The sequence below is a fragment of the Ambystoma mexicanum genome, chromosome 6p, assembly GCF_040938575.1.
Source record: "Ambystoma mexicanum isolate Mex_15411 chromosome 6p, UKY_AmexF1_1, whole genome shotgun sequence".
NCBI classification, from domain to species: domain Eukaryota; kingdom Metazoa; phylum Chordata; class Amphibia; order Caudata; family Ambystomatidae; genus Ambystoma; species Ambystoma mexicanum.
In genome coordinates this window covers 973,116,126-973,143,483 of record NC_090935.1, presented here as the reverse complement: position 1 = coordinate 973,143,483, position 27,358 = coordinate 973,116,126, and the positions used below count along the sequence as shown (strand labels likewise).

Below are 27,358 nucleotides of genomic sequence, written 5' to 3'. Positions count from 1 at the left end.
ATAGGCCCGATTATGCGGGATGGATAAGATTGATGGCAAGGGTGAGAACGGGCAGGGACATTTCTCATAGGTGGCAACTGGGTAGAGTAACATGGCCGGGTTGCCCGCTGTCACGTCCTTTACACTCTCTCAATGGAGCCTCTGGCGAACATCTACAGGACCCACTTCCGGGACGTGGGTATAACAATAGATGGGCAATCGCGTGTCATCTCCCTATACGCAGATGACGTCCTCCTAAATCTACATAATCCAGGACTCCATATAGGTTTGAGGCAATGACCAATGTAAGAAAATTATGAGGGTTTGTAGTAAATAGTTGGCGTTCCCGCTGAGTTCCCTAAAGAGGATGGCACCCAACCTACCGGGGGTGGGGGTTGCAATGGGAGACAGAATGGTTTAAGTATCTTGGCATACCAGTGCACCACGACACCTCAGACAACTTTCAATACAATGTGGGACGGGCGATGTCCAGGTTGGAAGATAAGATGTTCTGAGGCAAGCTGCCGCTCTCTTATGGGGAAGATATTGGTGCAAAATTATCTTTCTCCTGCGTTTTCTATACTTTTCGACAAAATCCACTTTTTTGATGAGACCCCCTTTAAGAGGTCGGCTAGACTACTTTCTGCATTCTTATGAGCAGGAGAAAGACGTAGGGTGTCCATGGGCACATTGAAAAGGGGCTATTTAGAGGAAGAACTCTCTCCCAGACTTCAAGCTTTACTACTTGGCTTCCCAATTGCAGCACACGGCCAGGTGGGACTCCCATGTGGGCGAGATGGACAGGCGACTGCTGGGTAACCCCCCGCGATCACAGATGGGGATGTAACTCCTATTGGGGACTGTGTATAGTGTCGGTGGTCCAACTGGTATGGAAGCAGGCATTTATAAAATTGAATCTGGGCAGGGGATACAGTCCGTTCACTCCACTAAGAGCACACCTTGAAATAGACACCATTGTAGGAGATAAGGGTTTGAGCAGGTGCGCTCCCGCAAATCTGCATAAATTGGTGGATCCGTTTGAAGATGGAACCCTGCTACCCTTCTCGGCATGGGCACAGAAATTCCACATGCCAGAACGTCAATTCCTGAATTTTGCAAGGCTTACTGAAGCCCTAGCTAAAGGCTGGGACTCGATACCGGAAGAGCCCTCGACAATGCTGGTGCTCCACACGATTCTCTCAATGGGGACGGGGCGCCGAGCAATTACACAGTGCTACAGGTGAGTAGGAAAGTGCCTCCCATGAAAGCTCGGAAAATGTGGTCCAAAGTCTAAGTTACTATCCCGACGGATTCCCATAACGGCAAGTTGATTCAATTTAACATTAACAAAGTTACTCACCGTAGTGACTACCTTACTCCTAGTCCATAGTTGTCATGATGCCTGCCCCCGGGAAGCCAGACCAGGCCCAGCAACCCCGGAAGCAGGCATTATGCCATTTGGTGCATGCCCAAAAACCCCAGTTAGGGGCTGTTTGGGTGCGGTCCTGGCGCCTATGGATAAAGGCTCATAAGGATAAAGTCAGTCCTGGCGCCATGGGCGCCAGGCTCATTACAGAAAACTTACCTGGTGCAGACCATGCTGCATACTCACATGGTGCAGACCATGCTGCATGAAGCCACAAGCAAAATGGGGCATAGGAGGGACTATTTTACCTAAGGGACTACTTTTCTCTCGGGTGGGGGCTGTGGAAGAATACTTACCTGGGACTTCTTCCTAGGCTATTTAACCACACCTGGACAGCCACACGTGCTTCGCGTTATTCTGCATTCAGCAGCGTAACGCTCACCGTGCCTCCAGCATCTTCCAGTCTTCAGCCACGCCCGCTTCAGTCCTGGACCACCTGGAAACGAAAAGAAAGAAGAAGAGGTTCAAACTTGAAACCTTACCTGAATTCTTGATCCATCGCGCCGTCGATCTTGAAGAGTCATCGCACGCGCATCGTCACGCACCTCGCAGCGCCGCGCTGTACTCACCATCCAGTGCAGCTTTTCCTCACTCCATCGCAGACTCAGCCGAAATCTAAGGGGACAAGAAAAGCCAGGTGAGCACGGGAATGCAAAAGGGCAATAACAAGCTACCCCCAAAGACTTACCGGATTACCACGGGGGTTACTCACATCATCTCGGGTCAGCGCAGTTAACTCTGCATCACCGCCGCACCCCGGCCCCTAAGGGGAAACCACTGGACATTACAAGCTACCCCCCAAAGACTTACCTGATTTCCCGCAGGGGGTACTCACATCATATCGGGTCGGCGCAGTTAACTCTGCATCATCGCCGTACCCTGGCCACTAAGGGGAAAACCACTATAGATTTACCTGACTCTCACCAACTGCACTTAACCGGCAACCTACAAGGAATCGGAAAGAGTGAAGATCAGACATTTGAACTCTTACAATCCTAGATCCTAGAGTCAATACTGGAACTCACCAATTCCTCCATGCCAGTGAAGTAACTGGTCGTCTACCCGCCCTTGCGCTCGATGCAGGATGGAGAGCCCACCTTTCTAAACCATCAGGTGAGAACAAGAGGGAACATCAGGAGTGGTCAGTGGGCAGACAACAGGAGTGGAAGGTGGGTTAACGCTCGAATTACGGGAGGTTAATTCCCTTTCTCCTTTGCAGAAAGATATTCAAACGAGCCGACAAACGAAGTAAGTGGGGGTGTCCAGTCAGTCATCTCGGCTCTACGTGGCACCAGGCCGGTCCAGATCGACGTCCCCGTGGGAACCAGGTGAGTGTAACAATAGTCCCCTTTCCTCCATACTTGTGGGACATTCCGTCCTTCAGGACGTGACCGGAGCACTTTTGACAAAAAGCATGAAAAATTAAAAGGTTTGTCCTTCTCTTTTTACACCGGTTACCGCAAGTGGCTGTAACCTCACCCTCCTGAGCTCCGACCCGCGCATTGCGCTTCAGTCTTTTTGGATCGCCAGGTCTGCAACCATTTAAGCAATAATAGAGGATACTTATTAGAGGGGACGGCAAGCAGGCATATGGAGGAAAGGGGACTATGGACTAGGAGTAAGGTAGTAACTACGGTGAGTAACTTTGTTAAAGTCCTACGTCCCGTCCCCTTTCCTCCATACTTGTGGGAGATTCCCAAGCACTCCTTACAGGTAACATGGGTGGATGGAAACTCCTTACTGAAATAGGTTTTTAAGAACACCCTGGTCGAATTGGGCATCACCCCTGGAGCTCAGTTCCAAGCAGTAATGTTTACAAAAAGCTCATGGGGAAGCCCACATAGCCACCTTGGCAATGGTTTCCCAGGCAACATACTTTTGGAGGGCAACAGCAGCTGCTTTGCCATGTACAAGATGGCCATGAATGCCCTTCCAAGGTTGAAGGCCCTGAATGGTATACGCTTCTGAAAAACATGAGGCAATCCAACGGGAGATAGTAGCCTTTGAAGCAGGTTTCCCTTTTGGGTCTCCGAATGTAACAAACAGTTGTGAGGAGCCCCCTGCCCCCCGTCCCCTGAGTTCAGCCGTTCTGTCGAGATAGAACTTCAGGGCTCGCCTGACATCTAAATTGTGTAAAACTCTCTCAGCATCTGAGGCCGGATTCGGAAAAAAGACCAGCAAGGAGATGGATTGATTCAAATGAAAATCAGTCACTACTTTCGGTAGGAAAGAAGGATGAGTGCAGAGCACAACTGTATCCTTATGGAAGATGAGGAACGGATGTTCCACAGATAAAGATGCTGGCTTACTCGCCTTGCCAAAGACACTGCAATCAAAAATGCAACCTTCCATGCAAGGTATTTGAGATCAACCGTAGCCATAGGTTCAAATGTTTTATGGCATAAGGCGGTGAGGACCACATTCAAATCCCATTTTGGTTGAGGATTACGTACCGGTGGAAAAAGATGTAATAGATCTGCAAAATGCCTTTTAATGACTTGGTTTGTCAATGAAAAGGAACAGCTGTCAGTGGACAGGTAGGCAGCAACAGCCGACAAGTAAGTCCTACAAGATGGGACATGACTACCCGAAGCTGCCATATGAGATATGAACAAAAGGACAGTGTCAATCGTAGCATGTCTGTGTTCCAGCTGCTTAGCTAAACATCAGTGGCAAAAACAGAGCCACTTGCTCCTATACTGAGACCTCGTAGAGGGTTTCTGGCTGCTTGGATAATGCGCATATTGTCCTTGGACAAGTAAAACTGAGCTAAGTATTTTAATTTAGGCACCAGGCCGCCAAGCTGACTGATCGTGGGGCGGGTTGCCACATCAGCTGATCGCACTGGTGAAGCAGATTGGGAATCAACGGCAGTCTGATCAGGGACAAATCGACAGATGCTGAAGTTCTGAGAACCAGAATCTGGCTGGCCACCAAGGAGCTATAAACGGGAGAGTGCAATTCGATGTATTCCTGAGCTTGCAGAGGGACCAATTAATCAGAGGTAGAGGCGGAAAGCATAGGCCTTCATGTTGTGCCACAGAATTTTGAGAGCGTTCCCTAGGGAGGAGGCCCCGACACCATTCCTGGATGCATAAAGAGGAAGTTTATAGAAGTCGCAAAGAGGTCCACTTCTGGAGTGCCCCATTGGCGAAAGATGGTGGAGAGGACCTCCGTGCTTAGTTCCCAATCGTAGTTGCCCGCTGTTTTTCTGCTGAGTGAGTCTACAGTCACATTGAATTGATCTGTAATGTGTACAGCCAGTAGCCAAATGCTGTGCTGGATGGCCCATTCCCAAATTTGAATGGCAAGGTCCATATGAGGTGGTGATTTGGTGCCACCCTGCTCGTTGATATATAACATTGACACAGCATCGTCTGTGCAGATGCGGACCACCCTGTTCATGAAGGGACGGTTGGAAAGCTTTCAGCGCCAGAAATACAGCCAGGAATTCCAAACAATTTATATGAAACTGCCTATCCTGCAGCGTCCATAGATCGAACACCTGGAGATGATCCAGCATCGCACCCCATCCCAGAAAGGAGGAGTCCGTGGTAATCATTTGTAGGAAGGGCTCCTGAAAGGAGGCCCCCAATGTAAGAATGTTGGTTGAAGACCACCATAGAAGATCCGCCATCATGCAGGATGGAACTGGGATCATCTTGGAATCAGAGTACAAAGCCTCACACCAAGTCTTAATGAGAAACACCACTTATTTTCAGACAGAGGTGAGCGCTTAGCATAGGATGGCACTATTAAAAAGGGAGGGGAAAAAGGCAGAGTTATGAAGCACACAAATTTCAATACTTTTCAAAGAACCCCAGTGAGGCAGGTTAGGCAAAGTCTTCTGGAGAGCAAGGAAATTCAAATGCCAGGCCCACTCTTAGAGAGAGCAAGCAAAATGTGTCCAGGATCACACAGTGGGGTTATGCCCAAAGAGTCTTTGTAGAAAGTTCACAAAAGATTGAGATCAAGTCAGGAAAAGATAGTTAACAGGTCCCAGGCTAACCCAGGTTAGAAAGTCGAGGATTTACTGTCACCCCAAACGATCTGTCGCAAGGGAAGCCTGGCGGGACACAGTACCTGAAAATGGGAAGAACGCTCCAGCGGGGGCAGTTGTTCCTGGCAGCGGGTGCAAGTCAGTGTTTCGTCCAGAGGAAGAGGAGGTCTCGACGTGGAGGAAAGCTGAAGGTCGTTGCTCTGCCAGGGAAGAAACCAGCCGCGGAGTTTCCCGGTTACAAGGTACCACCCTTTTCTCCGCAGTAGTGGTAAACCGTGGTATTCCTGTTTGCCGGGGTGCTTGGCATGGGCAAGGCGGCCACGAGATGGTCCAGGAGGTAAAAAGACGGGCAAACTGGTTATCCCCACCAGTCAAAGGAAGGAGCCTCTGGGGACTGGAGATCTCCTCGGTCGTCGGGAAAAGTGGTGAGACGGTTCAGCAGGGCTCCACCGGTGGTGTCGTCGTTGCAGGTCGGCTCGGCTTCTCCCTCCTAAGATTCTTTAGGTCCTGTGGTGACTTCTGAAGTTTCCAAGGCAACTCAGTCCAGGGTGCCTAAACCCCCTCCCACAACCCCTGTGGTACCCAGACAGAGTGGCACCACTTTTGGAGGCTTCTGCGGAGAAGCCCGCCAAAAAGTGGAACAAAGGGCTTGGGTTGGAGTCACAGAAGAGAACACAAAAGCCATTTTAGTATAGAGTTCTGGCAAAAAATACCAACCGGTGAATTAATATTAAATAAATAAACCAGCGGTATGTTCGAGGCTATAGGAATTAAATAATTAAAGATGGTAGCCTCTAACAATGGGAAAATCCCATAGAGATATATTTGCGGTCGAATATAAATAGTATCCACTGCCACCAGCCAAAACTTGATCAGGGGGGACGGAGACGTGCCCCCTTGAACAACAGACCCCGGGGCAATCGAATTGCTCCGACCAGTACATCCACAATAGGATGGTTTGTACTGATTCTGTTCACAATTTGAAACTAGTAAAGCCAATGGTGACTTTACATGCCCTGGGAGACAGTAGTCAGTCCCAGGGTATGGAGTCTATGTTGGGGGGTCGCTACGACACCCCTGGGTTATGGCACGGAGGGTGCTGTGTAACCCATATACCAAAAACACATGAAGCCCTATGGGGTTAAGGATCCCTTAGCCCATAAAACACATAAAAAGTCAAAGGAACACCTCAAATCATGTCTAAGAGCGGGAGGAAAGGAGAAAAAAATAAACCCCAAAATTCCAGCAAAGCTGGTGGGGGACTCACTAGGTTTGGGAAATTATCCTTTACAGAGAATTCTCCCTAACACACCCTGTAGCCCAAGGAAAGTTGCGATGACCGACATCTTCGTAAAGACACGCAGCGCCGAGCTGAGACCAAACGGGAGTACATGTCACTGGAAATGCTCCCCTCCCAGGGAGAACCGCAGACATTTTCGATGTGGCCTCCATATCACGATATGCATATACGCGTCCTCAAGGTCCACTACACTGAGCCAGTCGCCTTTCCGAAGAGAGGACCTTATTTGGCAGGGCGTGATCATCTTGAATTTCTCTTGGGGCAGAGAAAGATTGAACTGGGAAAGATCAAGAATAGTGCGCAGGCCAGCCTGGTTGGGTTTGGGCACTGTGAAAAGACGAAAGTAGAGGCCCTCCCCTTGCTCCCCAAGAGGAACACGTTCCACCGCCCTGAGGTCTAGAAGTTTCTGAACCTCGGCTCTGATGGAGGGTGTCCCGATCTGTTGGAAGGGAGGGTTGAAAGGTGGGGTAGGGGCGAGTGGCAAGCGAAAGCCCAAGCGATGGATAAAACCCACCGGTCTTCGGTGATGGTCTGCCACGCATCCAGATGAGACGAAATTCATCCTCCCACCTTGTGCGACTGACAAAAAATCGTTTTGCAGTTTTGTCAGCAGTGAGACTACCTGTCCCTGGAGAGGAGGCTGATGGCTGAGAGAAAAACCAACCAAGTTGTTTTTTTCGATGGGTGGCGCCAACCAGAGATTTAGTTCTGCGTGCCTGGCGGTCCTGAAATCCCCTGAAGCCAGAGAAGGATCGAGACGGAGACCCTGAACTCTGTGTAGAAGGGGCCTTAGCTGATACATTCGCCAGGACCAACAAAGATTTGGCGGTTTGGGTGCTCTCCTTGGTCTTTGTAAGTTCCTCATCCGTAGAAGAATGAATCAATTCCTTGCTGTCGAGCGGAAGGTCCAGGACTGGTCTTGCACCTCCTATGAAAACTTTGTCGCATGGAGCCATGCCTGGCGGGGGGTGTCAATTCCCACCATAAGGCATCGAGCTGAGGTATCGACATGGTGTGCGACAGCTTCCAACAGATCTTGTGCCAACACCCTGGCGTCCGACAAACCGGCTTTAAAGTAGTCTAGCCTATCCGCAGGAATGCACTCCTGGAAATCAGCCAACTCCTTCCACAGCCTCAGATTAGCTGCTGCCAGGATGAGCTCGGTATTTGCTTGACGAAGTTTGAGGGCTGAGCTGGCAAAAACTTTCTTGCCCAAGGAGTGCAGAATCTGGTCTTCCTTGTACAGAATCTGAGCTGCAGCAGTCGAGGTTGCAGTGGCCGGCTTGGATTGAAGCGTGGCCGCAGCTGCCACTGTCGAGGAAGGGAGTGGACAAGACGCCAAGGCTATCTCCTCAGAGGTGTGGAGCCTGTAATGGGCATCAATTCTTTTATTGATGTGTAGCCCTGTGTGGGGCTTATCCCAGGTTTTACGTGCCTCAGCCAAAACGTCCTTCTGGAGAACATGCTTGTACGCTCTTGTGGTGACAAGGTAAACGCTCCTGAAAGCACCCCCTCCTGTGGAGCAGGGGCCTCAGGTACTGGAATGTCAAGGAGGACCATCATATCCAGGACCCAGTCATGGACGGCTCTGACAGAGAAGGGCTGCTCATCGCTATCCTGATCTGCTTGAGGGTCGTCCGGCGAAACGGAAGCAGGCGGCTGGACCATCTCCGGTTTCAAAGTGCTATCCCGCTCTGTTGGTGTCTTCTCTATGGGAGACAGCAGAGGTAGGGGAGGAAGAGCTGGAGGCGGGCCAAGATGAAGAGGTGGCACCACCGCAAGAGCTGTCGGAACCACCGGGGTGGAAGGTGGAACAAGAGGTTCAGGGTAGATTTCCTTGAAAAGACACTTCAAATACTTCTTCATGTGGTCAGAAAGCATGAGCCTCCGAAAAAAGCATCCTCTGATGAAGGTTTAGATGCTGGGGCGAGCAGAGGCCGCTAATATGGGGCATACCAACACAAACGCAATAAGGATGGTTGCCAGGAAGGCCCACCGCCAACTGGGTCCACATAGACCAGAGGAGCAGAAGCAGGAGGAAGCAAGACAGTATAAGGCAGCAGCACCCCAGTGCGCGAGTCATAAGAAGGGCAGAATGGATTGTTAATGTCCACTTGATGTGGGAAAGGCTGCTGAGCCCCAAAAAGAAGGTTCCCAGCACCCGATGTTGCGAGCGTAGGTGTAAGGGAAGAATACAAAATGGCCGCCGTGGACCATGAGGGTTGGTCCGCTATTTTGTCGATGTCTGAAGAGAACTGCGTCACATGTGTAGATGAGGCAAGCGTCTCCTCAGGCTGGTCAGGAGACATAAGCAACACCTTAGCCTTGACACAAGGATCCTCGGCAGAGCCGGTACTGGGGAGTCTCAGATGTTTACTGGGCATCTTGGATGCGGCCCCAAAATGATCCTCCAGAGGAGGAACTTCGGCAGAGCCGGTAATAGAGGAGTTCCGGTTTATGACCACCGTCTTTGCCCCCTCGACAGAACCGGTATCGGCGTGTCCCTGAGCACAAGCATGCTGAGGAATCCACCTCACAGACAAGACCTTCAGAGCAGGTCCCTCGGTGTTGTTGGTACAGACCTTCGCCTCAAAAAGAGGAACCTCGTATTTCTACCCGTACCTGGAGCTCCCTCGAGAGGGGCCTCAAGCCGTGACTCGGTACAGAAAGCGCCAGAAACTGAGACCTTGGAGCGAATCCTGGTATCCAAACATACAGATGAAGTGGGCTGAACTTTTGCAACTGACAGGTGAACCTCTGAGCGTGGTCCGGTTTTGGCAGGTCCGTCGTGGGAACCCTTGGATAAAACTCTGGTACGCCTGTTAGGCCTGCGAGGCACCTCAGGGGAACCCCTGGTAGTAGAGCTGCTCAAGCCCCTCCCTGACTTGGAAGACCGCGGGAAGGAGTCCCCAGGCTGGGTTGCCCTAAAAAGTTACGAATTTACCAGGCGTCTCTTCTTTTCTTCAATGAAAAGCTGAAAATGAGGTGGAGGAACGCTGAAAGACCTCCTCCCACCGAAGAAGATGACGCTGGAGTGCCCAGACAGAGGGAGTCGCAGTAGAAAAACGAATCCCAACGATGGTCCGGGCCCAGACACTCCAAGAAGAGAGAATGGGGATCTGCACTAGCAAAGCGACATTCGCATGAAGAACAGGAAACAAATACCAGACGCTCCGGCATAGATGGAGGAATAAGCGAGTGCAGAACCGGAGCAGGAAAGAAGGGCAACGGGAACAAAGAAAAGATTTCCTAGTGATGCAAGTGCGTCCAGCCGGGACCGCGCAGAGAAAAGGACAGAAGGTCGAGACGCAGGGGGGAGCTCAGGAGGGCGTGGTTACAGCCACGTGTGGTACCCCGCATAAAAAGTGAAGGACAAACATGTTCATTTTTGATGCTTTTTGACAAAAGTGCTCCAGTCCTGTCCCGAAGGACGGAATGTCCCACAAGTATGGAGGAAAGGGGACAGACGTAGGAGTAAATACACTATATGCTGCTTCAGAGAAGTTGCATATGATGAACAAAGTGCTCCCTCGCACTTGCTCAAGGTGCAGAGGGGGGGGCGTCGGCAGATTTTTGGCATATGGTCTGGTGATGCCCACAGATTGCTAGGTACTGGCAAGCAGTGGTGGCTCGACTCAATGCTATCTTTGGGAGGGAATTTGAATGCACACCTAGGACATGCCTAATGCGGATACTTCCAGGGGATTAGGGGGAAACAGATGGAACGCAAATGTTCTAATAAAAAAACAGCCTTCCCGTTGGTCCTAACAAAGCGCTGCATGGCCCTATCACGGAAGAACCCTCAAGGACTCTTAATACAACAATGGCTCTAAGATATTCTGAAAAGGGCCACTGCAGAAAGACATGGTCAACGAGCAAAACACGGAGGAACACTCAAGAGATATGAGCCTCCAGTGGAGCACACTTCTTAGTGATATACTATTCACCGGACGACCGGCCCCCGTGAGCATACAAGGGGACACCTGTAGGGGCAGAGACTTGGCCAAATCAGTAAGATGCCATCGGCTCATGGCACTACAGACAGTTGTTCTCCCCCGCGGTGAGAATGGGGGATTCAAAACCATTTTGTTGACTTTGAGCTGCAGAGTAAGGGCACGGGCGGGATTAGGAGGGCGGGAAGGGTGAGGGGGAGAGCTGGAGGGGGAAAGACAGAGGGAGGGATATTTGCGTTGGTATGCGTTTTTATGTCCTGTTTCAAAACTGAAACAAATCTTTACGAAAAATAGAAAACCTGTGGCAGCCAACTTAACGTGGCAGACCCACTGTCAATAACCACAATTTACAGCTCATCTTTACCTTTACGCCGAGACCCACTATGGAAACTTTGGGCCCAGAAAGATTATTCTGCTACTTTTCTACACATTTACAAATAGAGGAAATGTGAATCAAGAGTTCTGGGGATGTATTGCATCTAATTTTTGGTTCCAGAGTACTATTACATGAAGTCTCCAGCAGACACCAGAGAATGAAAGTAGGCTTACAATAGTTAGGATTTCTTTTCACTATATGGCACATAGAAAGAATAGAAAAAACAAAACGCCATCTTTCTTGCATATGGAGAAATCAAATTTAAAATGGATTAGAAAATAACAGCATACCCAGTCACATCTTGAAAACAAAAAAGTACAACATGCATGGAAGTAACATTACATGATCAGCCTAAACCTTTGCATTAACAAAAGCATTTAGTTAAAGCAGTGAGAAAATATTTAAAAGTGAAGTGCCACCACATTTTAGCAACTTCTTAACTTCAAAACAGCAGATGACGACATTTGGCATGCTCAAGAGTGGATTGTTCAAAAATCTTAAAATTGGAAACATGGATTTAATATAAAAGTAGCACTACAACACCAACTAGGTCATCCCTAACAGCTACTTAAAATATGTATGCTGACAACAAATAAAGCATTGCTGCAACAGTGTGCACCTTATGCAAAACGGTATTTGAGAGTATCGGGTGAATAGTTTACGCATTCTTTATGTATATTATAATGATCTGTATTCTTATGTGGTTCACCATCCACATCCGACTGCAGAGTAATTTACATTGCAAATAAAAAACGGGATCAGTGAATTAACTTACCTAATCTGAGCTCTCCAAAGTTACCAGACCCAATTTTTTTCCCAACCCTAAAGTTAGGTCCGACCATTAAAACACCAGAGTTTGATGATCCAGTTCCTCGTGGGTTATGTCCCGACCGACCAGACGGCCTTGGCATTCTGTCATCTGGTTTGTCCTTGTCTTTCTTTTTACTATCCATATCAAGTTTTCGGTACTCCACTTTGATTTCTTTGTGAAGACGAGGAATTTCAAAAAGGAGGTTGGGAGACTGGAAACATAATTGGCAAAATTAACAAAGGTGGGTCCTTTTATTTGCTGAGTTGAAGGTGGTGAGTCTTCAACGATGGCATATTCATCCCATTCGTAAACTTTTCTTGAGGTTGTCCGTACAACAAAATATATCCGGAGCAGGTTCCAAACCAGCAGGCTTAACGGCTACTTTAACCGATGCTGCAACAGTAAAGACAAAATTAGTAGATAGGTGAACACTACTACAAACCTTAGATGTTAAAAGTCATGCAATCTAAAACATCAAATTGCACAGAGTGGATTCTAAGTTCACATCTCTCTCCCACAAGTCTACATTTTCAGGTTGATCGACTGTACAAAATATAAATATGCCCTTAGATATAGAATGAAATATTTTATATCAAGTCAAGCATTTCAAGACATTTCCACTTTCTCATGGAGCAGAGGTTTGAGTTAATGTTCATATGCACAAGGTCCAAACCTAAAACTCAATGCAACTAAAACGTTTAGTAACAATATCGCTGAAAGAATATCACTTAAACCAGATAATTAAATGCTGAGTTACAAGCAAGTGTGGAGTTTTGTGCCCTCAGGTGATCATTTAACATCAGAAATAGCTTTTCAGGGTTTTTGTGCGACTGGTGATTATGAAATGGACGAGAGGCAAAATAAGTTGCGTTAGATTCAAGAGGTGCATTACAGACTTTGATTCTAGACTACACAGGTAAGAATAACACGTTATCCTTCTTGGCATGACTACACCTTCCACTATTTAAGAATACATTTATTCCGAAGTGAAGAACTTAGCAAATCAATTGAAGGTGCAGTAGCATGCATCGTTTCTTTGCTAGACCGTTGAAGTAGTCATCAGTGCCAGCTTGGAAATGAGTGATAGACTAACTCTCAAAATGAGCCTCAAATTGCCTACTGTGGAGGCCTGCGGTGAAGCCATATTAGAATCTTTCGCCACACAGCAAATGTTACAAAGTAACAAGAATATATTGAGGATTGAAAGCCTGACATTTTTCAGTAGAGTTACACCTGTCTGAAATCAAACGCAGGGACATTTAATCACTGCGCTAACTGTACAAAATAGAACAGACAATGAAGACAATGAGCGGTAGCATGCTCACACCCCTACACACAAGACAACGCTTGATCAATACATGATAAAATGACCCATCAACGTCCATGCCCCCTGTGTAAACCTGCCCCATGTAAACACACTGCTTACATAGCAACAAACAAACTCAAACTCATGCCACTGTGGGGTTATCAGAACAAGCAACTGTCCAGACACAGTTGCAATGATCAGCGCACTGGATCCAAGAGCAGAACAAACATTGGTTGTTCATACGAATGTAACACTTTTACATATACATACACAAACGCACATATACATCACACTCCCAAGTTAAACATTAAAAAGAACTGCTTTCTCGAGTTAAAGATCCTGCTTCCATATTTGGACTGTGATACTGAGGCTGTCAACTTTGATGCACACACTTGGGTAGGGCTACAAATCCATTGACAAACTATCACGCATGCACCTTTATCATACAAAAAAACAAACAAAATCACTTGTGTAAAATGTTACCCCCATAGCAGTTCACTGCGTATCCAAAAATTTAACTAAACATAGTTTAGCTAATGACAGGGAATCCAAAGCTCCCTTACCTCTTCGTCCCTTTTCCTCATCCCAGTCCTAACCTAATGGCATCTGCCTCATTGACAGGAAGTCTTATGAGACGGCAAACAAAAGTTTCTAAAGAAAGTCTACCAACGCTCTGCCCACATGGATGGGAAATACTAGAAGCTCATACTCTGTCCCTATTTTTTTTCCTGTCCTTGGCGGGCAGGGACCCTTGTAGCAGCCCACTCTGAAGACAGGCGAGTATGGGAGCCCAGTGGCCTAGCCATGTGTAGGAACTACTCTGACATTGGAACCCAGCAGCCTACTTTACGCCGGCTTAGCTGAGTTCCAGGTTCAGGGAGCAGAGCCTCTCACATAGGGCTCACTCGTTTCAGCCAAGCATCCAGGCTCCCTCTGCCTCTGGTCTCACCTCTAGTTGCCAGCTGTATCTTCGCTGCATATGGGGAAAGCAGGGCACAATCAGGCCCTTGCTTCCCCATCGAAGTGATCCACAGCCAGTTGCGCGCTGGGCAGATGAGGAACCCCTCCCTGCACCACCGTGTTCTGGCAATCGCAGCCCTGAGCACTCAACTGCACAGAATGAGGGGGGCTTTCCAGGTGGAGCTCTTCAACAGAGGTTGAACCACCCACACTGATTTGGGAGCCTCAGTAGCAATCTCAAGCTCCTATAGAGGTACTGACTGTATGTCTCTCTTAACAGGGAAGGGTTCCTGATATACGGGCACAAGTGTAAGGCAACACTTGTTGAAAATTAAGATAAGGTAAACGCAAACAACGGATTTTGGTGTACTCACGAGAATTCGTAATGATATATGCGCTTGAGCAGTTATTAGAGGATACGAATGAGTGCACTTTCACTCTTTTCCATGTTCACCAATTCATTTGAATGGATGTATCCTACATTATTTACCCACGGGGCGGTATGTAGATTTGAAATTTGAATTCTATATGTTTGCAATGATAATTGTTTTGATGTTGTTGAACTATAGCCCTGAAGATGGTGAATAGCACCGAAATGCATTGGCTAAAATAACTTGCACTATAAGCTGAGGAATTGCTCATTTCGCCTTAAACTGTGTGTGAGTAAAACAATACTTTTATAATTTTTGCAGAACTTTTGGAAAAATGTCTAACTTTAGAATATCGAGAGAAACACTGAACTAAGAATATGAGTCCATAAAAAATAGAGGAATGAATTGAGCTCCTAACAAGGAGCAAGGAGGAGCACGAGGTTTTACAGGGTTCCTCCTACTCTGTTTTTCTTTTTGACAGTTTTGCATTACAGCCCATGTGTCAGTGGGCTTTCTTTACAATTTTGTAGCTCCACATACAAGCATAAATAAAACTGAGTATACCAACCAAATTGGAAATCAACGGAATTACCAGTAGTGCCCACCTCAGATCCATTTTTAATCAATGGATGTCTTCACTTTTCCCCAGAGGGTAACCCTTTCTCATGAGGCCAGGGCGGTGAAGCTGCAACCCGATGGTGTCCCTGGGCTTTGTATAATGAGGAAGGATCTCATGGGGCCAACCATAGCGACAATGACCATATTGGGTATAGCGTGATAAGAACATCAAATCCCTCCACACACTGTAACCTCTCCTTCCGCTAACCTCTTTGTAGACTGTAGGCCTATGCTGTTTTAAAGTAGACTACCTCAAGTCCGGAAAAGCACTGAGATGAAGAAACACATGTAATCCAAGTACCAGGACAAGGTCGGACACAGGAACAATGAAGAGCAATAGAAAGAAAGAACAGCAGCGGTATAGACTTCCGCAGAGGCGTGGTTCCTTTTACGCCAAAGAAGGACTGCCTATCAGAGAGACACAGCCAACCAGGACGAGAGACTGTGAATCCCGAATGAGAAGTAGAGAAGGCCTGTACGCACCCGAGAGCAGTCCGCTTCCAGAGTCAAGAGGACAACAGGACTCCTTTGAGGGCGTCCAGACGGTACATGGAGGCTGGCACACGGTGACGCAAAAGGTAGCATACATACAGTCGGTCCAAGGACCAGGCTAGAGACCAGTGAGGTCAAGTCACGGGACGCACGCACATGATGAGGAGCTGGAGAGAGACCACAGGAAGAGCCGGCCACACATCCCGGGAACAGACAAGGTAACCAGAGAAGCGTGGGGACCTGTAGGGGCTGTAAGGCAGAGGAGGCCAAAACCCTGTATGCATTTAACTAGCAGGATCATCCTCCTTATGTCAGTACTTGGCAAGCCAGGCAGCCAAAGGGACATAAAGAGAAGGGGAGAGAAACATGGGTGAAACACCCAAACCAAGAGTCATACAAGTCATCTTCCTGGTGGCAGTACTTGGCAGGGAAGTGAACCAAGTGGGTCAAACCAAAGAAGTCGTCGATCAGGGGAAAGGAATCATTCCCCTGGATGTAAAAAGTTGCTTTGTAATTACCAGGAGAAGTGAGTCATTCTCCTGGCAACTCTGACCAGGAGGAAGGTCCAACAAACCTGGGGAAGGGAGTCATTCCCCAGGGTTTTTGAGACGAGAACAAACGCCAGGATAAGGGAGGCATCCTCTTGGCCTACAAAGTAAGTATTGTGTGGAACTTAGACCATCATCCAGGAGAAGAGAGTCCTTCTCCTGGGACCAGAACAGTACTGCTTTTTTTCTTAGTTTATAGTGTAAGGAACAGAAGCAAGGTTATCGTGACACAGGACGGTGGACCTTCTTACTTTAACAGACATCCTACCATAGATCTTTATTTGAGGAAGAGAAACCCCTCTTAGGCATAGGGAAAAATAGGTTTTCTTTTGCTTTATTCTTCAATAAAAGTCTTTGGCTCCAAATCTTTGCATCAGAGCTCTTCCTTCTGCACCCTTACAAAACCCATTCAACAATGGGCTAGGCCTCACACCAGGGTTTTGCATTTCTAAAGGCCTTTGATTCCATAGCCAAGGGAAGGAGCAAGGTTAGTGCAGCCAGGAAGACACCTGTACAATTGGGGAAGATTCTGCCATCTTTTTTTCCCTCTGCGTCTCTCCCTTTTTCCTGTCCCCGCTACTTCCTGTAGCACAAAGCACATTGGGTATGATGTCAGAAGGGCAAAATCCACTCTTTTCAAGAGCAGGGATTGGAACCCCCTAAAGCAGGAAAGCTTTAGTCCAAACAACTGTGGGCTTTCGCTTTTAAAAGATGGGGTCTCGCACCATTTGTTTGAATCATCTCTGGAATCCAACTCTGGAAGAAGATTTCATTGGAACTTGCTGAGGGAGCAGTCCTTTCTAAAGTCCTCCAGTTGCAAGGTGAAGGCAGGTGTTCCAAGGCAGAGGCGAGCTCTGTCCCCAAGCCATCACTGCTCCTATAAATCGATTGATCTGAGCCTGGTGCCTCTAGAACAGCAACCTCTGATCCTCTGCATTAAATCAACTTGCCTGTGCATCGTGGTACCCGCAAGATCACTGTCGAACGTAGACAACCTGTAGATGCTTTGAGACCACAGCTCCCTTCCGATCCAAACTCTGCGCCAGCTCGCCGCTGGACCATCGCACATGCAACATCCTCGAACCAAAAAGAACCATTACCGAACCAGTGAAGCCTGGTTCAATGTCACTGAATCGGCAAGACATTTGCAACAGTATTACTGACCGATATCTGCCCCCTGGTACATCCATGGGCCATAGAAACTGGATAGGTAACCTTAATCCCTTTTGCAAGCTAAAGACGTATCTTTTTGAACACTGGTCTTTTAATTGACTTTTCTCCCCAGTCTCATTACCAAGAGTGCTGCATCTATTTTATCATTGCATATTCTGTGTTCCTCCTACATGGGTGGGTTTTTACAGTGTTTTCTAGTTATTATGGTGCATGGTGTGTTTGATTAAAGTATATGTATTTTTATAAAAACTTGATTGGCCATGCCTTTACTTTAAAATGTTCTACTTCGCTGTATGGGTTGCTACTGAACCACATACACACCTATAGCATTCCCTCAGCCCATATTACCACAGAATGAGGAGGTGGTACATCTTGTGCCCTTTTTACCTTTATGATTGTGTTGGCTCTTGGTTTGTAGAAGTGTGAGGGCTGAGTGGTTGCGCTATCCTCTACTCATCCTTGTACTCCTGTAGGGCAGATGTCAATTTGTCACACTCTCTCTGCAGCAGAACTGAAGGCCCTCATTTCTGAGACTGTTAATGCCGATATTGATGCTCGGCTGCCTTTACCTTGTCCATCTCCACCAGGGCCAGGTCCAGAGCCTCAACGACAGGAGCCTGCAAAGGGCCTTGGTGGCTCATAGAATAGTGAGCCTGAGTAGGACATGACTGCTAATTCCCGAGAAAGCATATTGTGGATGTGGTCACTGCTCACCAGTTACCTGCTGAACCTGGACCTCCAAGATCCAAATGCTCCTCAGATGGGAGAGGTAACACAGGACGTCTCTAGCTGTTACTTACGACCCTTCAATCAGGCCTGCTATTTCTTCAGAGCATACAAAACATCTTTAGAGAATGGAGGGAGCCAGATAGAGCCTCGCCCATACTCGAATGGTTGCCTTATCTAATTCAGTGTTTTGGTAGGGAATTTGCTGATACACTCAAGATTGATCTCTCCTTACTTATTTTGTGGGATACACATCTGTAGTCGATCAGAACACTGCCTCTTCTGACCTAATGGATAACAAGGTTGAACGTGCCCTCAAACTCCTTGACCCTCCTTGGTTCTAGGAAGGGCGGCATCATGGTTGTGGATTGGCAAGGCCGGGTTGAGAAGACCCCAGAGATCCTTAAGAGCGGCCGGAGGAGTGTGGCGGTAGGAAGGTGGAAAGTCCGGAGAGGGGGCTGATGGTGGGATCGCCACAACAAGAAAGCACAGAGGTGAGGGTGGCGGCGACAGCTGGTTCAGGATGCCAAGCCGAACGCAAGTCGGGCTGCGGGTCTCCCGGCATATGTAGCTACTGTGCAGTTGGTGAGCCAACTTGGTACCAGTGATTAGGGAACCCGCAGTGGTGCGAGGAGCGGCTTTGCTGCCAAGGCTGCATACAGGGAATACTGGTTATTGGGAGTGGTGAACGAGTGAAGAAATCGATGGAGTAGCTGAGAGGGGAATGGAAACACTGTCTTCTTTGGAGATTTCATTGGGGGATACAGTGCTCATCTGCACCTCATTGAAGCCCTGTCAAAAGGCTACCTTGGGAGTGGGAGAGAAGGGTGGTGGACTGGAGGTGGTGCACTGCACAAACATGGTCAAAGGCCAACAAAAAATTGAAACCTATGTGGACCCCAAACTCAGACCAGGCAAACATTGTGGGAGAAGGTGGGAAGGAGGGTATTGCTTCGCTGGGAGTGGATCTGTCGTCGGTTCACACAGACCTACGCAAGTTCTGCGAGAGAGTGATGGAGGAGGAGCAGAGTGAGCAAGGTGGAGGACTGCATCTCAAAAACAAGGTGAAGGGCCTTATAAAGGGCAACAACAGCATTGGAAGTAAAGGCGAAAGATGTAGAGGGCTGCTCATGTTGTTGCAATATATGTCTGGTGGGTGTCCCTGAGAGAGGCGAGACCCAGTGTGGAACTGTTTGAAGACAAATTGGATGGAGACGCTGAGAGACTGTAAGGCCCATCGAAATTCTTTACTGTGGAAAGGGCACACAGGGTGCCGGGGAGAGCTCCATCACCAGGAAGTCCGCCGAGATTGATAGTTGCTAAAATATTAAACTTTAGGGTAAGGCCGCTATCCTGCAGCAATCCCGAAAAGTTGGCAAATATGAGGTGGGCAAAATGAAATTACACATTCTCACAAATGTTACACTGCAAGTCCAAAAGCAGCGCACATCTTTTGATGCAATAAGGAGGCATCACAGAGAAAATGTCAAATACATGATTGTTCACCTCAAAATTGAAGGTCACTGCAGATGGAAAATCTGATTCTTTATGTCACCGCACGAAGTATGGAACTGGCTGGAGTCGACGACACAGAAAGTGCCCGGATCGGCCTGGAGCAGATGTGGAGTGTACCCCAGAGCCTGGAGACTGCTTTTGGACTTTGACTGGGTGGCATGGTTGTTATGAAGGGTAGCCGATTCAGGGATTTGGTGGTCCGTTATCTTGGGGGCTATGTCGGTGAGATGTGACCACAGGAGCGGGTGGGATGGGGGTTCTTATATCCATGATAGGGGGTGGAGAGTGGATGATGTGACTGGAGGGTCAAAGAGATTGAGGGTGGGGATGGAGTGTTGTAGATTGTAATGGGTATTTTTGGGAGGATGGGTTTGGGGTGGGACAGGGAGAGAGGAAGAGGGAAGGGAGGTTGGGTTCTAAAGGGGGTTGTTGGAGTTTATTTGGGTTGCAGGTGTTGTAGACCTGTTTGGAATGCACAAAGTTGGACTACTGGGGTATACTGAGAGGAAGACTTGGCAGGGCCCTGTGTTATTGTACTTCGCATAATGAGTGGTAGTCATTTAAAGATTGGAAAGTTAGGGACCTGGTAAAAAGGTCTAAATGTATGAGGGGGGGGTGGTTCCTGAGGTGTAATAAGATACAACTGGCGTTGCTGCAAGAGACACATCTACTGCAAATACATTTGTATTATCTCAAACGGAAATGGGGGGGGTTGGTGGTGGGATTGTCAGATTCGGCTTACGCCAGGGGAGTGTTAATTTGGGTGGCCCCAGGGGTTCCCTTGCATATTGACAGAATTGTAGGGGAGGAAGTAGGGAGAATGGTTATGATATTTGGGAGACTGGAGGGGAAGGAAATATGTGTGGTCAATTCCTATGCACCCAATATAGAAAACAAGGATTACTTCTTATCAGTGATGGAACTGGTTGGGGAGGATACAGGGCTGGTTTGTTTGTAGGGAGGGGCAGATTTTAATTGTCTTCTGGACCAGGAACTTGACAGTACGGGACATTGAATACACAAACTCCAGGCGCCCACGCCCTTGCATAGAGTGATAGCGGAGTTGGATTTAGTTCAATTATGGAGGGAAGCACATGGGCGGGAGAGGGGTTATTCATACTTTTTTGGGGCACATGGCACATATACTCGTCTAGATTATATTTTTGTGGGGAAGGAATCCTTTCATTGGTTCTCAGACACTGCACAATTGGGGAGAATATTGTCGGATCATGTGCCTCTGGTCGCAATACGGCAAGGGTCTAAAGGGTGATCAGCATTCTGGTGGTGGCAATTGTAGGCGGAGGCTTGGGCGTTTGGTGAGACCTTGAGGGATGAAATAACTTTCTTTGCAACATATGATGGATCTATGGAGGACGTGGGGACTTTGTGGGAAGCCTTCAAAGTTATGATGATGGGGTTATGCATTTCCATGGTGTCGCAAATACGGAAGTCTTAGAATAGATCCCCCTAATGAAATTCGAAGAATCGGCCACACATCTAGAAAGAGAAATGGTGGGGGGTGTGCAGGTGTTGGCATCCCATCAGTAAGTGCAAGAATCTTTATCGAAATTGAGTCATTGGGATGTGAGGATTCATGGGGAGAGGCACAAAGCAGGGCGACTGTTGGCCTGGCTGATATGACGGGAACGGCCTAGATTTGTAATCACTCAGATTCTTAAGGAGTCCGGGGTACTGGTGGGGAACCAGCAGGAAATCAATGATGTGTTTCAGGGTTATTACCAACAATTGTATAGAAGCGAGTGTACTTATTCAGAAGTAGATGCAGCTGATTTACTGAAACCGATGAGATTGGCAACACTAGCAGAGGGTCTCTGGGATGAGATTAAGGGCCCTGTTGAGGAATTGGATATTATTATTTCTATTAATTCAATGCACACTGGTAGGTCTCCACACAGTGATGGTTTCCCGGTAGAAAGTTATCGTAAATCTACAGATATACTGATCCCCCAGTTAAAGAAAGTATATGATCATGCATTTTATACAGCCATTTTACTGGATTCAAAGAGGGAAGAGATTACGGTCGTGTTGAAGAGCGGGAAGGACCCCAAGACCTGTGGTTCTTTTCGTCCTGTATTTTTACTCAACGTGGATGCTAAAATCCTGGGAAAGGTGTTGGCAATTAGGTTGTCTAAGGTGGCTCTGAGGTTGGTTCATCCAGACCAATGTGGTTTTGTAAGCGGTGGATTACTGCAATGAACTTGCATTGCCTCCATCATGTAATGGACCAAATCACACGCTTAAAAGGAGAATTTGCATTAGCTTCTTTGGAAGCTGTAAAGGCCTTTGACTCCTTAGAATGGTGATGGTTATTAAGGGGGTGTTGGAGTCCTATGATCTGAGTGAGAACATTTTACCATGGTTGAGGCTATTGTATAACAGACCAGTGGCTAGGGTGAAAACTAAATGATTGGATCTCGTCACAGTGGACACGAGAAAGAGGGACAAGGCAGGGATGCCCGGTGTCACCCCTTCTATTCTTTATGGCATTGCAGCAGTCAGCCTGCTTTTTTCGAATGGAATTGTGCGAGACAGGCATAATGGTAGGAGAGGTGATGCATAACATTATATGCAGATGATTTGTTGCTTTATGTGTATAAGTCAGTGGAAAACTTGCTTATTATTTCAGAGGTCCTCAGGAATGTTTGTAGACTGTCAGGCATTCATGTCAATGGGGAAAAATATATTTTGTTTCCTTTAGCGAGGATCTGGCTGTGCAAGGTTTCTGCCCACCCGGATTGGGGAATGCAGTGGGAACCAGAACTGTTCAGATATCTAGGAATCTGAAGTGTATTATGATATTGAGGAGATTTATGTACAATAAAGGACGGGAATTATCAGAGATTGGGGATGCAGATCAATTTTGGAAGACATTACCTTTGTTATTGATGGGGAGAGTGGCACTGTGTAAAATGGTGGCATTTCCCAGATTGTTGCTGATATCCCAAATGTGATGAAGAAATCATTTTTTAAATGCTAGATGAGAATATTGGAGAATTGTTGTGGCACACAGGTAGGCGGTGGGTAGTCAGAGCAACACTGAGAAGAGCATTTTTGACAGGGGCGGGGCAGTGAATTTGCCAGATTATGAGCTGTATTGCAGCGGCGCAACTGCCAGCAGTGTTCGGTTGGAATGACTCTGCAGGGAGGCATTCCTCAACACTGACAAAGGGATGAATTAATAGGGAATCCCATAGGAATGAAAGGCACCGCAAATGTTTTTCAAGCGGTAAGGATGGTGTGGAAACTATTGTTGGCCAAACTACATGTGAAGGATTTATATAGCCAGCATCTCCCATGGGAAGTCGATGCAGGTATCCAGATGGCCATGAGGGGGCAGTGGGATTAGCCACACTACAGGAAAAGAATTGTATGGTATTGGAGGACCTTTTTGAAAACGGAAAAGTAATGTCTTTTGACCAATGGAGAAAGGTATTCAGGATCTCAAAGGTCTGCTTCCTGCTGTATGCGAAGGTGGTTAATATGTTGCCGAGTATCTGGGACACTATTCCAGAGGAAACAGAGAGCAACCGGGTGATGCAGTGGTTACTATCGCAGGGAGGAGAGAAGGAAAATCTCAAGACTCTAAGCTGTTGCAGGCGGTGCAAACCCAGATATCCCTAGTAATAAAGGGAAAAAGTCAGCGGGAGATATTGGTTCGCAGATTTTTGAGGAGGAATAGATTAAAGTGTGGGAACAGATGAAGAAGGTATCCCGGAATGCATGTTTCCAGCTCATCCAATTTAACATCGCACAGGGTGTACATGACTCCATCAAAGCAGCATACCATGAGGCATAGCTCTCAACCATTTATGTTGCAAAAGCGGGTTAAAACACCCGATTTTACTTTTGGCGGGTGAGCGGCCCATTGAAATGAATGGGCGTGCATGTGGTTTGGCGGGTGAGTCCTCTGTTTACAAGGCAGGTGACACCCGCCAAAAGCGTGTGAGTTGGGAGCTATGCATGAGGGCTTCCATAACTCATGACTGCCCGAGATGTGGGACTGTCCCAGCAGGATTTTAGCATATGGTGTTGGGGTGTCAGATTATTATTGTGACTTACTGGGAGGAAGTGATTTTATTGTACCAGTGTGCTCTGCGGGTCTGTTTGTTGGGGGCGATTCCAGTGAGGAGAGGGCACAAAACCAGAAGGAGAATTGCACAATTTATGTTCATCCTGGTAAAGAGATGAATGGCGATGGCTTGGAAATCCCCAAAAGGGCCATTGTTGAGACAATGGATTATAGATCTCCATAGATGTTGTCTGGCAGAACTGGAGATTTTTCTGAAAACTCAAGATCCTGAATAAATGGATGGGGTGGAGTGGAGTTGGATCGGGGTCAAGCCCTAAACAAGTTGACCTCTTCCCTGGATTTGAAATCCCCCCTGAATGGCACTTGGAGGGATGCAGAAAGGACATACTGGATGATGAGGAGAATGGGCGGGGGAGGGATAACGGAGGGGAGGGGAGGGAAGGGGGAAGCATGGGTCTATGTGAGGGTGATCACTTTTTTTATTATTGTAATCATGGATTTTTTTGAGAGGTGCTGCTGAACTTACATGGCTCGTTTTAGTTTTGGAAAAAACGGACTAAAGGTTGTATGACGCCTCTTGCCCCAGGAGTCCTGTGAAATGGAGAGTTCTTCAGCAAGGTACCTAGGAGCTCACCAACAAGGAGGCAGAGACTCCAGTCCCTCACATGAAAAGCACACAAAGGATATTGTTCCTTGTGCAGCCTTGGGGGCTTGGAAACTGATCATAGACCTTAAGCAAGTAAGAGAGTCATCACAAATATTCCTTTCTGGATGGAGAACCTTCAGGCCATTATTCCCTTGGTGGCCCTGGGAGACTTTCTGAATTCAGTAGATCTCAAAGATGCCTATTTGCATGCACCAATACATTCTGTTCACCAACTGTTTCCCTGCTTTGCTGCAGAATGAGCACAACTTCAGTTTCAGGTTCTCTGGTTCAGGTGGAGATCAGCACCATGGGTCTTCTCCAAAGTGCTGGCTCCCTTGTGGGTCTCCTCCATTAGAGGAAGTCACACTCCATGCTATCTGAATGATGGACTAATCCATGCCTGCGCCCTGGACCATTGCACACAGGAAATGGAATTGGGCATGAATCACACTGGCTAACTTTGGGTTACTTCTGAACACCAAGTTGTTGTCTCTGCTACCAACCCAGACACTGGAGTTCGTGGCTGGTCAGTTCAACACAATGCAGGCGGAAGGGAGACCGTACCCTTCAGCATTAGCACGCGACGGACCTAGTTTCCAGATGGGCTTCGGTCCACCAATGACAGACCATTCAGGGACACCTGGCACCAGTCAAGGCACCATCTCAGGCGGATTTATTAGGTTCCCATGTCAACAGAGCTAGGCAGGAAGATGGGATGGTGGCTTTCGGACTCCAATCTCCTGTCAAGTTTTCCCCTCTCCTCCTCTGCTCGTTATTCTCACAATGGATGTCAGTCAAAAGGGTTTGGGATTTACCTGAGACCAGCTGACCACCCAGGGTAGATGGTTCTCCAATTGGAGGGATCTCTCCGCGAGTTGAGAATCTCTTCTCTCCTTGTCCCAACTTCTCTATGGGAGGGCTCTCCCGATACGCATGGCCATCCAGGTCACCATGACCTACACCAACAGATGAGGCGGGGCAGCAGTTCCATTATCATCATCCTGGATCATGGACTGGGTGGTAAGGCACCTACTCTTGTTGAGGGTTTAATATCATCCTGAACACCAGCGGAAATGCACTTAACTGCAAATTTCCATCATCGGTGGAGTATTCAGTCGGTCCAGACCTTCCAGCTATTTGCTTCTGGATGCGATACCCCTCCGGGGATCCATTTGACTCTTGAACCAATACCTCCTTCCCCTGTTTTTTTCCCCGTTTCTGAGATTAAATGTATGGGGTATGCCATGTAAAGCAATCTGGCCTTGGGTTCATCTCTATGCCTTCCCTCGCCTCCAGAAGCCCCCGCTGCGCATCAGGAGTGAAAGGTCAGGATAATTCTGATAACACCCCATTGGCGAGGAAGGCATTGTTTCTCCTCCTCTTTCAGCTTTCTTTGACCAGTTTTGCGCCCTCTCACATCCCCTCAGGTGACCCATTCTTCATCCTTCAACAACAGGCATCTTCAGCTGATGGCCTGGCTCTTGAACAATGACAACGTTACTCACTGTAAGGACTACCTTACCCCTAGTCCATAGTCCCCTTTCCTCCATACTTGTGGGACATTCTGTCCTTCGGGACGGGACAGCAACAGTTTTGTAAAAAAAAAGCATCAAACATTTTTTTTGCCCCTTTCATTTTTACGCAGGGCCACCACACATGACCATAAACCCACCTTCCTGAGCTCCACGCATCCCCTTCAATCCTTTTCTATTGCTAGGTCTGAGACCATTTAGCATCAATATAGGATACTTATTAGAGGGGACGGTGGGCGGGCGTAAGGAGGAAAGGGGACTATGGACTAGGAGTAAGGTAGTCACTACGGTGAGTAACTGTCATACTCCTAAGTCCCGTCCCCTTTCCTCCATACTTGTGGGAGAGTCCCAAGCACTAAGCATAGGTATTACTGGTGGATGGAAATCCCTTATTGGAATACATTCTTTAGAACTGCCTGGCCAAATTGGGCATCAGCACGGGAGCTAGGGTCTAGACCGTAATGTTTGTAAAAAGCAGAGGGGGAGGCCCAGGTAGCTGCCATGCCGATGGACTCCCAAGGGACATACTTTTGGAAGGCAATAGCAGCCCTTTGGGGGTTGAAGGCCTTAAATGATACAGGCCTCGGAAAAACATGTGGCTATCCAGCGGGAGATGAATGTGTTTCAGGCTATTTCCTTTTCGAAGCACAACCTTGACCTTGTGGAAACTGAGAAACGGATGTTCCACAGAAGGAGTTTGTAGCTTGCTTACTCACCTTGCGGATGTTATTGCAATCAGAAAAGCAACTTTCCAAGAAAGGTACTTAAGATCGGTAGTGGCCATGGGTTCAAAATGCTTATGGCATAAAGCGGTTAGGACCACATTCAGATCCCATTTGAAATGAGGAGTCCGAACCAGCGGGAAGAGATGAAGTGTTTCTTGATGACTGGGTTAGTCAATGAAAAAGAACAGCTGTCTGTAGACAGGTAGGCCACAATAGCAGACAAATAAGTCCTACATGACAGGACATGCAAGCCAGAGACTGCCAGGTGAGATTAAGACAAAACAGCGTTGATAAAACCATGCCTGGGATCGGGCTGTTTAGCCAAACACCAATGGCAAAAACAGAGCCATTTGCTGTATGGAGCCCTTGTGGAAGGTTTCCTGCCTGCTTGGATAATGCGCATATTGTCCCCGGACACATTGAACTGCTCTAAAGATTGGAACTTCGGCACCAGGCCACCAAGCTGAACGATTTTGGGGATGGGTGCAACAGCTGGTGATTGCTCTGGTGAAGGTCTGGAATCTGCAGCAACCTGATTGGGGGATGAATCGACAGGTGCTGCAGTTCCGAAAACCAAAACCTGGTTGGCCACCAAGGGTCCATGAAGAGGAGAGTGCAGTTCGAGGCGCTCTCGAGTTTGCAAGGTGACCGATGAATCAGTGGTAAAGGAGAAAAAGCATAAGCTTTCATGTTGTACCACGGGATCTCGGTGGCGACCCCCAAGGAAGGCACTCTGAGCCCGTCCCTGGAAGCATAAAGAGGAAATTTCCTGTTAAATGATGTCGCAAAGAGGTCCACCTCTGGAGTGCCCCATTGCTGAATTCGTAACTCATGGCTGAGGGAATCTGCA

The 27,358-nt window shown here is 47.7% G+C and overlaps 1 protein-coding gene across 3 annotated transcripts in view; it reads right to left on the bottom strand.

Annotated features, from left to right (window-relative positions):
• Positions 1 to 27,358, bottom strand: part of CSNK1G3 (casein kinase 1 gamma 3) — a 1,399,476-nt gene that overhangs the window by 1,088,813 nt on the left and 283,305 nt on the right. For all 3 annotated transcript variants that reach the window (XM_069625586.1, XM_069625585.1, XM_069625587.1), the window contains one exon: positions 11,810 to 12,238. In XM_069625586.1, the coding sequence (XP_069481687.1) occupies positions 11,810 to 11,987 (178 nt within the window). In that variant the 5' untranslated portion in view covers positions 11,988 to 12,238. The remainder of the gene's footprint in view (positions 1 to 11,809; positions 12,239 to 27,358) is intronic.